General features: G+C 39.1%; 1 protein-coding gene across 2 annotated transcripts; it reads right to left on the bottom strand.

The window, feature by feature from the left end:
* Positions 1–330: 330 nt before the first annotated feature.
* On the bottom strand, positions 331–10,858 carry LOC148037233 (uncharacterized). Of its 2 annotated transcripts, none has more exons than XM_087676163.1 (3): positions 10,464–10,858; positions 8,869–9,325; positions 331–672 (listed from the first exon to the last, which is right to left on the bottom strand). In XM_087676163.1, exons 1-3 carry the CDS (start codon positions 10,674–10,676, stop codon positions 530–532), a joined length of 813 nt encoding a protein of 270 aa, XP_087532289.1. In that variant the 5' UTR covers positions 10,677–10,858; the 3' UTR covers positions 331–529. The 2 variants fall into 2 exon arrangements, with proteins under 2 accessions (XP_087532289.1, XP_087532290.1); XM_087676164.1 differs by lacking the exon at positions 331–672 and adding an exon at positions 8,066–8,798 and having other exon boundaries at positions 10,464–10,852.
* Between the last annotated feature and the right edge of the window lie 316 nt (positions 10,859–11,174).

Here is an 11,174-nt window from a genome sequence, read left to right as displayed (position 1 = left end):
TTACAATGTAAAAGCAGTAGCCATATAAACTAAATCCACTAATTCCTCAAAGAGTGTTGTAATATGCCTTATTGCCCTTTTAATTGTACACAAGTACATGTGTATACATATATCGGCTATGAATTTGAATATAAATATATGTCAAAATTTTCCAAACAATGTGGATTTATTTGATAAATATAACATAACCACTCTAGTTCATCTTAGTATATCATGTTAAGTCCTATACACAACCTATTTTCATGATAGATAGGAGAATTATTCATATCCCAAGCTACATATACACATTTTCATCAAGGGTGACAAGCTTAAGGATGCCATAATGCACTTTAATTGGCATAAGCCACATAACACAAGCATTTTGAATATGTGCTTAAATGAAGTAGTTCTAGTAAGTGTATGTTATGTAAGCTCATAACATATGCTTTCCCTAATGACATACAATTATGCACAGTACATACAAGTGATGACTACAATCATACTTTTGCTTCATGTACATCATACTTGTCATCTTATTTCAAATAGTCCATTAACTTGCATTCTTTTTCATTGAAGAAATTGTCTTATTTCGTACTCCTTTCATATTCTTGTCTTCTTTAGTCAAGGATAGACGTTTTTCCCCTTGATATGTAGATTTATTGTCTTCTTTAGTCAAGGATAGACGCTTTTCCCCTTGATATGACAATAACATATAATAGTTAGGGACAAAAGTTTCCAATGTTTGAATCGATGAGATTGGGACCCCATAAATATTTAAAAGTGTCTTCAACTTTTTTAAGTGTGAAAAAAAGACACACACACACACACACTCTCTCTCTCTCTCTCTCTCTCTCTCTCTCTCTCTCTCTCTCTCTCTCTCTCTCTCTCTCTCTCTCTCTCTCTCTCTCTCTCTCTCTACCCCATGGGCAAATCTATATACCTTACAAATTCATATTTTCAAGTTTACCCTATGTGAGTTTTGCCTATTACACTCCCCATTTTGATTTCTATTGATCATGTTGAATTTTATACTAGTGCAAGTAAATGTGTTTGGGTAAGCACATGTAACCATTGAAATTGAGAACGTTGATCATGTTGAATTGTATAATAGTGCAAGTAAATGTGTTTGGGTAAGCACATGTAACCATTGAAATTGAGAACATTGATCATGTTGAATTGTATACTAGTGCAAGTAAATGTGTTGGGGTAAGCACATGTAACCATTGAAATTGAGAACAATTTATAAATTATGAGCATGAGCAAGAGCAAGAAAGAAGCCTAAAGAGTTACCCATGATGATGATTGACTCTAAGAGTAAAAAATCTACACACTAAAGATTGATTACATCTTGACTACCCCACCACTACCTCACTAAGTACTAACCAATCCGACCAACATACCAAATGCTAGTCTACTTGAAAATGTTTGCCACATTAAACAAGTACTACACTCGCCACATCCAATTGAGACTACTACACTCTACCACATGAGACGAGTACTACACTCACCACAGCCAATTGAGACTACAAATTGTTCTCGATAGGAATAGGTACCTATCTAATGTTTGCCACATTAAACACATACTAGACTCACCACAGCCAATTGAGACTACAGATCATCCTCAGCAAGAATAGATACCTGATAAACTATGGCATGAGTAACTCCCAGCTTACATGTGATCCTCATTGTCTAAATCTAGTTTTTTGAAGTCAAAAGCTAGTGAACTTGGTTGAAAATCCTTACCTTTGCACAAAAGACTCAACAATATTCTAAACACCATAATTAGAGTCTCTGGATTATCATCTTCACACAAGATAAACGAGTAGGCCATCCTTGCCACTTCACAATGCAACTAGAGTCCCTAAATTATCATATTCTCATGCAACAAATGAGTAGGCTATTCATCCCACTTCACTAAAGTTGAAGTTGGTCAAGGAATCTCTACAATATTGGTAGACTATGGAATGAGACTCGCACCATTTATAGGTGTCTTCTCTATTTTCTTAATCTTCAACTTTGAGGCATTAGGACAAAAGCCCATCTTGTGACCCTTCTGGCCACATGAATAGCATAGTCCTACCTCATGAGCTTGAACCTCAAGTCAAGTCAAGAATTGAGGCTCATCTAGAGTCGTTAGCAATGATTCAACTATCCTGCTAGGACTGCCTTAATACTAGTGTCATTCTCTATCTATTTCCATATCCATCTCTTGGTTGTGAGCATGAATTTAAATCAAATGAGGATGTTTCAAGCTCTAATACCAATGATGTTTGTCATCATTTTCATCCATACCATGTGCAACTTCAGCAACCTTTCCATAAGGTCTTCTAACCCAACATGTAAATTGCACAAAATGTAGTTGCTACAAATTAAAACACAAACTAATAAGTATTGAATGCAAGCATATGGACTAAAATAATGCAAAAAAAGGCAAGCTAAAAACACAAGCTACATGGGGTAGAAGTGTGAGAGTGTGTCACAAAAGAAGAAACAGTTACACAAAGACAAAGGAACACACAGAGAGAGAGAGAGAGAGAGAGAGAGAGAGAGAGAGAGAGAGAGAGCAAGAAAAGAAGAAAGAAATTTCTATTGAACAAGGAAAGAATACTAAAGAAATTTGCACTGAACAAGGAAAGAATACTAAATACAGAAGGAGGATTGATCAGTCCTTGCGCACAACCCAATGTCAGTGAGGGCACCAGATTAGGTGGATGATGATCGCAACACCGAAAACAGAGAAAGATGACAAAGTCGGAGTGTGCACTTGACAAGGAAGGAGGATGGCAAATGAATGATCTACCAATTGAGTGGGGGAGCTAATAAATATACGAATACCCCCAAATCTGGCCAACTTGAAGTCTGGGGCCAAAATATGACTAACCAACATTTTATGCTAGTAAAATGCCAAAAGATCTTAGAAAAAAAATTTGAAAGGTGGACAATGTCCCACAAGTGAGGTAGACTGACAAATGCAGAAACAACCCGAGAAATGCACACAAAATCTCAACTAAATGAGAAAATGCACTAAAAGGCAATAAACTGGGTGCTCTAGAATGAGCTACCTCCTTGATCAAAACAAGCGACAAAAAGGTTAAAGCTCCTAAAGTCCTTATTTGACTCAGACTGAGACTCACAAGCAAGAGATGACAAGGCATAGCAATCATGACTACTAACAACCCCCTCTCAGATCCTGGATGTGGCAAAAGGCCAAGGAAGAAACTATAAAAATGTCAGATCTAGAGCATGGCTATGGAGGTGAAAGAGGAAGAGTGAGCTCATGAGATAAAAGGTCCACGATATTGGTGATGAGGTTGTGGATTCCTTGGCCCCTCATGTTTTAGAGGGGGTTTCATAAGATTGTGAGGAGCTTATTCATTGGTAGTCTACATCGACGAACTTCCTACAATCGAATGTGTATGGTTGAGACGCTTATTGGCTAACCTTAATGTATTTGTTGCAAAGCCTACTCCTTTGTTTACAGACAGTCATTTCTTGGCTTAGCAAGAAACAATCCATTGTTGCCACATTGTCTTGTGAAGTTGCACACAAGGCAGCTTTCACTACTACAATTGAATGTGTATGGCTAAGATGCTTGTTGGCTAACTTTAAAGTATATGTCACAAAGCCTACTCCTTTGTTTACAGACAGGCAGAGTGTCATTGCAATGGCATCCAAACCAGTGTTTCATGCACGCACGAAGCGCATTGAAATACATTATCACTTTGTCAAAGAGAGGCTACATGCAAGAGATATCAGCATTGTTTGTTGTCCTACCAACAACAATGTGGCAAACATCTTCACTAAAGCTCTTCCTCACGATAATTTTGAAGCATTTTGTAATGCTTTAAATTTGATCTCCTTTGGTGGATGATCCTTGTATGTTAATCACTTATCACTCTAGGGGATTTTGTTGGGTTTTACTAATGTCTATGCTCGAGTAAGTTACTCATGAATATATATGTGCAACACCTGGGTTCAAAATAATGTATTTTTTAATACATTTTTAATACATTTTTTACATACATAAGGATATAATATAAATGGGTTATTTACAAATTGAATAGAAAATGATTATGTTTTATTCAAGAAAAATTCATAGATAAGGATATTTATAAATAGGCCTTAAACGCACGTGATGTAGAGGATAAACATATGGTAACCTTCCCGAGTATCTATGCTGACACAAAGTGTCAATGATCCACATGTAGGACACTATGACACTTTTTACTCTCCATGAGAGAGGTTTTTTTTCCCAATCACATTATTTTTCATCTATGTATTTGTATTACACATTTGGTCACTTATCGCACATTACACACAACTATGTGTGAACACACTTTAAGTCACTTACACAACCCTAAAGTGCAAGGGTTGTACTTTGTAATTAGTACCTCGCTTACAATCAATCAAGAGTTGAACTGTGACCACACTCTCTCTCTTCTGTTGTATTCACTCTCTCAAGCTAAGCTATTGTATGTTATCTCCAACAAAAACTAGTTGTAAGACATCTTCAAAATCCTATAAGACATCCACAAGAAAGTTGTGTTTTGGTGATAGACAGTCTCAAAACAAGAGGAAACGGCTACAAAATCACAAGAAAGTCGATGTAGAGAGTTCGTTTAGAGGAGAAATATTGTCACCTACACAAAGAAGCTGTCACCTTCAAGTAGAAAGCTTAAAACGCTGATGTGGCAAGGCCACTAACAATCTGGGGTGGTCTCCTCCACAAGAAACCAACTCTGTCTCTCTCTTAGGCTGCTTTGTTATCATGTGAGTGTGTAGCAAAAGAAGAAACACAAACATAGAGACAAAGGAATAGAGAGATACTACAAGAAAAGAATAAATAAATCTGTGTTGAACAAGAAAAGAATGTTGAATACTGAGTGAGGGAGGCAATCAATATCCAAATACCCCCAAATATAGCCAACCTAAAATCTAGGGCGAAAATATGGACAACCAACATTTAATGCTAGTAAAATGGTAGAAAATCTCAAAAAAATCTTGAAAAATATAGATAATGTTCCACAAGTGAGACAAACTAAAAAGTGCAAAAACTACCAAGAAAATGCACACAAAAATCTCGACTAGAGGAGAAAATACACTGAAAAGGCAATAAACTGAGTACTCTAGAATAAGCTACCTCCTCAATCAAAACAAGCAATAGACAAGTAAAAGCTCCTAAAGTACTCATTTGACTCAAACTAAGACTAACATGCAAAAGGTGACAATGCATGACAACCATGACAACTAACGAAAATATCAAATTGGTTGCAATAGAAATTGATTACAACAAACAATAGAAGACTAATTAGTTTTTTTTTTAAATTAATAAGGACAAGTTATCCATCGAAAAAACAATACACAAAACCCAAACACAAGCATTTGATACCATGTCAAAAGTGGATGCAATGATGGAAGCCTAGAAGACTATTGTAATGGATTGCACAACACAAGAGAAAGGAAAAAACAAAAAGAAACAAAAGAACATTGCAAAGGGAAAACTCATAGATATGCTTGACAAATAAAATCCATATACCAAAAACAAGATAGGTGCATACAAGAATGAGTCACTAGCTACATAGGCACTAGCACCAACTCTCTCTCCAATAGGGTCTACACTGGAATTTGCAAATGATGAATGACAAACTATAGAGAAGGCAACCTAAATAAACTGATTAAAAATATGCCAAGAAAATAATCAAGTCAACCAATAATAAATGCCTTGTGTATATAATGTATTTGAATTTTTTTATTTTTACATTCATTTGTCATGTATTTTCTATTGTTAAGAGGCAAACACCCACACTTATAAATTTAAAGGAAGGGATATTAAACCCTAAGTAAAATTGTGATAAAAAAGTACAAGGATGTGCACAAAATTGCTTGGGAACTTAATGAGTCTCCAATTTGTTGTAAGGATATGATCTACAAAAACAAATCATGAAGATGTGATATTAATTTAAATGTGATATAGCAATACAAACATGGTTTCGGCTTTTAAAGCTATATTTTGATTTTTAGATTGATTTTTATCTATATTTTGCTTTTCTAGGAGAGAAAGCCGCACATGCTAAGTAGAGGTAAATTGGCATAAAGAGAGTAAGGTATTGCCAATCCCAACCAATTGAGGGTATATGTTGATCAACATGGCCAACTCTAGCAATTATGCTACTCTTCTAAGTAACCACGCTACCAACAACAGATCTGCTATCGAAACTAACTAGCAAAGCCCATTGGTTGCCCAAGCAATGGACTATTGACCTCAGCAAGGGCATCTAATGATCAGTGTGGGTAGCTCTAGCAATAATGTTATTCTAAGTACCCACACTACTAACAATAGATTTGCTACTAAAATTAACTTGCAAATCTACTAGTTGCCTAGGCAAAGATGTTTCTCCATCCATTTCCTTAAGTGTTTATCTTCAGTGGGGGACGTAGTCCTTGGTTGGATCTTTTATTCATTGATGAATGACATCAAAATTGGTTTGTTTGCTATCCTTGAATTCATTGTGGTCTTTTGAAGCTTTCCTCAGAGATCGTTCATGGTATTCAGATTTCCTCTTATGTGTCCTCCTTCCTCTTTGAGCTTCCATCCTCTACGCTCCTTTATGTGTTGACAATCATGTCATTTCCTATCTCTTAACATGTCTCTATCCCAATTGTAAGCCTCAATCTAACTTAAACGAAGATATTTAAAGCTCTCACTATTATATCCTTGGGCATCTGGATGGTTGGTTGGATCTTTTATTCATTGATGAATGACATCAAATTTGGTTTGCTTGCTATCCTTGAATTCATTGTGGTCTTTTGAAGCTTTCCTCAGAGATCGTTCATGGAATTCAAATTTCCTCTTATGTGTCCTCTCTCTTTGAGCTTCCATCCTCTACACTCCTTTATGTGTTGACAATCATGTCATTTCCTATCTCTTTACATGTCTCTGTCCCGGTTGTAAGCCTCAATCGAACTTAAACAAATATATTTGAAGCTCTCACTATTATATCCTTCAACATTTGGATGGATGCTAGCAACATTGGTTATAGTGGTAATTAAGTAACTTGGTGCACATGCCCTACAGGACTCAAGGCCCTATTGTGCACATCAGTGTGTGATCACCGCTCTTGGACTCTTAACTTGGATGGTGCGGGCTAGTAGTATGTGACACCAAATCTTGGGATATGGTCGCAACTCGATACACTACCAACTCCAATGCTCAAGGGTGAGCAAACATCTACAGCTAGGAGGTGAGTCTAATATCGATTTCCTTTATGTTCTTTGCCATGGATATGGCTTGTGTTGAATCCTAGAAGAACGTTTCACTTGCTCTAGTCATATTCACCATCTTTTTCAACCCCATCATGTCCATCTCCAATAGCCTCATGGGGCACCTTCCATAAGTCTGCCTGACCAGCATGTATGCTGCCCATATTCACTTTTTTGTGGCAGCTTTGACTTTTTCTAGCTCTTCTTCATCATCACTGATCAGTCATTCTTCTTGGGCAGCTGTCTGTCTTTCCACCTTTAGGTTTTCCAATTTTTATGGGCAGGGGGATTTCTACCATGCTGGGAAGCCTACTTTGGGACCAGATGTTACCACCATTTTCATGCTGGCAGAATTTCCACTAGGGTTTCACCTCTAAGAATGTGTCTTGGGTTTTCAGCATAGCAGCCATTCTCTAGAGCTGTATTTTCTCCTGGCAGCCTGTTTCCAGCCTGTATAGGCCTGTTGTTGATGAGGCCTCACATGCTTTCAGTACACAACCCCATGCTTTTGATAAATTAGAAGTTACCTAAAGAACATACTCAAATTACTTGTACTGGGGAATAGTCTTTTCAAACCCTGCTCCATCTGCTCCCTTTTATGGTGAATATTCTCCATGTAGTATGGAGGTTCAAACGATGCATCACCCAAAGATCCATCCAAGACCTAAGAGCTGGCCATGTGGACAACCAGATATGGTCCCCAAAACTCTGCAAGGTAAAGCTTAATGCAAGTGAATTTTACTTTGGTTAGTACACAGTGCATCTATAGAAACACCATACCATCATAACTGCATGAGAAGTGAGAAATTTTGAAGCTTCAAAAGCTCATTATGCTCCTTAACCATCAGTATTCCATTCATTGGAAGAGAAACATCACTAAGAAGCACTGGAAAGGAGGAACCACCCTTGAAGTACTTAGAAACTTGTTACCACATGGCAGCCAAAGGCTGGCAGATTCCCTCCTTAAGGAATTGGAAATCCAAACCAGGTAAACCTGGAACTAGTGGAATGTGCAAGTAGATGAGGAACAATAGGGAAGATCGCACCTATGCTGCCAGACTCGCATCTCCTACTATACAAATGGGTGTTTAAGAGCCACCATAACTCAAATCCCGAGGACGGTGCAAGCAAAGCAAGCAACAGGCACTAAATCCAACACACAAGAGTTGGGAAACAACTACCTCGTCCAACTGCATAACTACAAGAGATGAGAGTCAGAGAGAGCATATCATCCTTTACGAAAAAAAAGAGAGCATATCATCCAACTGACCACTCGTGAGTCAATCCAGGCTGATACCTGGACCTACTGGTAACAGTAGGTATGGCAAGTCATGGACTCCTCATTAAGAAGAGATCTACACCCTAGCATGGAGCTCATCATCAGTTACTCAGAACATTGGAATCATCAGGGATATCTCTGTCTGGAATAACAACACTATCCAAACCTCCTACTCTGTTAGATAGAAGTCGAGCTTGCAGAACACACATCATGAAAAGGACCTGGATGATCTTGCAAGGTGCACCAAATTTCTCGTCTTATCTTAAAATCCATGAAGATTCTGCACAATGATTTGAGATTAGAATATGCGTATTTTTTCTTTTTGCTTTGATTGACATGATGTATTATACCTGGGCTAATGAGTGGGGAGGTCATTGGAACTGATTGATCAGGTAAGCCTCCATGCTCTTGGAATTTCACCTTTCTTGTAGGGTCTAAGGAGTGGAAGCCGTCACTAAAGCTTCGGAGAGAGCCTCTCAATCCTTTTTGTTTGGTGCCTACATCAGACGACAACCTCCTTCTGGGACTTTGGTCTTGATATTGGGACAGTGCCATGGCAGAACCCCTTCTTGGCTGTTTTAAGCTAGCTTCATGCTGCTGCTGCTGCTGCTGATGATCATCCAAGCATGGTGAAGAGCAACTTGATCCAGGCATCTTTTTCAAAGGAACGACTCCCCGTGCCCATGAATCAATCAAAGGCACAAGAGGTTCAGGAGGGTTGTCCCACTCTTCAGGAGCACTCCCTTCCAAGTGCACGAGCCAATCTTCCATTCGTTGCACATGGGCAATAGACACCATGTGAACAATCTGCATGTGACACCAATCAGTTTCTCACCACAAAATTTGTAACCTCAGAATCCTTGGGGGGCAGGGAGTTTGGGTTGGTTGGTAACAATAACGAACAAAATAAAAATGCTGTCATCATATTAACAAATACATGCACTCAAATCAACAAATTGATATACTCAAACTGTAACACCAATCAATAACCCTGGTGATTTCCAATGTCAAGACTATAGATTTAGGGGCATTGATCTTGAAATGTCAAAATACACAAGCCCCATTAATGGAACCATCTGGGAATTCAAGTGTACCAGTTCACAGAAAGTCCATCCTAGAGAAATTTTCTTCAACACACGAAAATCGTGTGCTCAGATTTCAATTAGCATATTCAAACTGGTGTAAAACCTGCAACTAACCTTTAGGTTTTCAACTTCAAGATGATTTGGAACATTCAGCTCTCCACATGAGAAAGGCCTTTATGGTTATAGAAATTAAAAGAAATAGCCTTATTTCCGTCCAAGCATGTCAATTATTATCCATTCATTTATGCAAGACCAACTCTGTCTTATCCATTCGTATGAGACCAACTATACTTTCTGCATTGCTGACTAGGATAGAAGATCTCAGAAATTGCCCAAATCTTTTAAACCCTGCATTTACACAAGTTTTACAAATTCCCACTCTAATTTCCACATTGAGAATTATGATAGCATCATAAGCTTCTGCTCAGGAGGCACCACATACCTAGCCAGGTGCTTTTGCGGGTGGCAGGCCAGGTCGCTGCTGGCCGCCACCTCTAGGTATGCAGTCTCTCCCAAGCAGAAGCTCGGAAGCTCATGATCTTGAGCTCTACAACCCAGGCTGGTGCCCCAAATAAAAACTTTTGCGAGCTGCACCTAGCTAAGTGCTAAGTATGTGGTGCCTCTTGAGCAGAAGCTCATTACGTTGAACACTAAAGGGAAAAACAAGGGAAAAGAGCCCCTTTTTCCACATCAAAAACTTCCTACGTTAAGGAAGATCAAGCGCTAATTTTAACCAAAACCCTGTTTCCATGCAGGTTCTATATGCAAGAACTGTTTTTTTTTTTCCTGTTTTTCGGATATCCTGTTTCAATGCCCAATTCATTAGACTATATTGGAGGGGAAGAGAGGTGATGGCATGCCTCTGCCGTGGTGCGGCCGACTGCGTGGGCGAGGGTCTGCGGGAAGAAGAACTTGTCCTGGATGTGCTGCTGGATGTGGCCGAGTAGGAGGTCTAGGATGGAGGACACGCATCCGTCTCTGATGGCGCCAGCATCCGCCTCTGCACGGGCATTGCCCTTGGGCTTGCTGGCCTTCTGAGAAGCAACAGGAAGGGGACCAGGTTTCTTGCTCATCTCTCTCTCTCTCTCTCAACGGTTTTCCATTACTTTTCACATGGGAAGTGAGGAACAATGCAACCCGTTTCCTCAGCCACGGAGTTGTCCTCCATCCTCGACCGTTAAGCGAGAGAGAAACACTGGAAAATAAGGGCGGGTAGTATACACACTACCCAGACGGCTGGGGCAGCATGCAATCCGTCCTATCTTAGGTGTACAAAAGCTTTACATAACAGGGGGGAATGGCCTAGTGGTATTAAGGCCTTGACACACAACTGCTGGTGAAGGGAAATCCCCACCCAATAGTGTAGTGTCCAGGAATATCATGGCCTAAACGTAACACATCGTTGGCGAACACTCTTTTTTTTTGCAAAATGGCCATCCACATCACAGTGTGCAACCGATCTAAGCCCGTTACACAATACTCCGGATGGTTGGGAAAGGTACGGTCATAATGTGGCAAACTCTTATTGGAGGAAAAAAGTAATCGCAAAGAAAAAGCTTCTCTGACCCAAA

The sequence above is a fragment of the Lygodium microphyllum genome, chromosome 4 (genome assembly GCF_053477565.2).
Source record: "Lygodium microphyllum isolate KBCC chromosome 4, Lygodium_microphyllum_v1.1.10, whole genome shotgun sequence".
NCBI lineage: Eukaryota > Viridiplantae > Streptophyta > Polypodiopsida > Schizaeales > Lygodiaceae > Lygodium > Lygodium microphyllum.
The sequence above is the reverse complement of the archived record's forward strand: the minus strand, read 5'-3'. Positions and strand labels throughout refer to the sequence as shown.

What these genes read in the sequence shown, in the direction of transcription:
- LOC148037233 (XM_087676163.1), bottom strand. Translation starts at nt 10,676, where the DNA reads ATGAGCAAGAAACCTGGTCCCCTTCCTGTTGCTTCTCAGAAGGCCAGC. An exon ending in TCGGCCGCACCACGGCAGAG is followed by an intron (nt 9,326 to 10,463) that starts GCATGCCATCAC and finishes TGTCACATGCAG; the next exon opens with ATTGTTCACATGGTGTCTAT. An exon ending in CTCCCCACTCATTAGCCCAG is followed by an intron (nt 673 to 8,868) that starts GTATAATACATC and finishes TGTCATATCAAG; the next exon opens with GGGAAAAGCGTCTATCCTTG.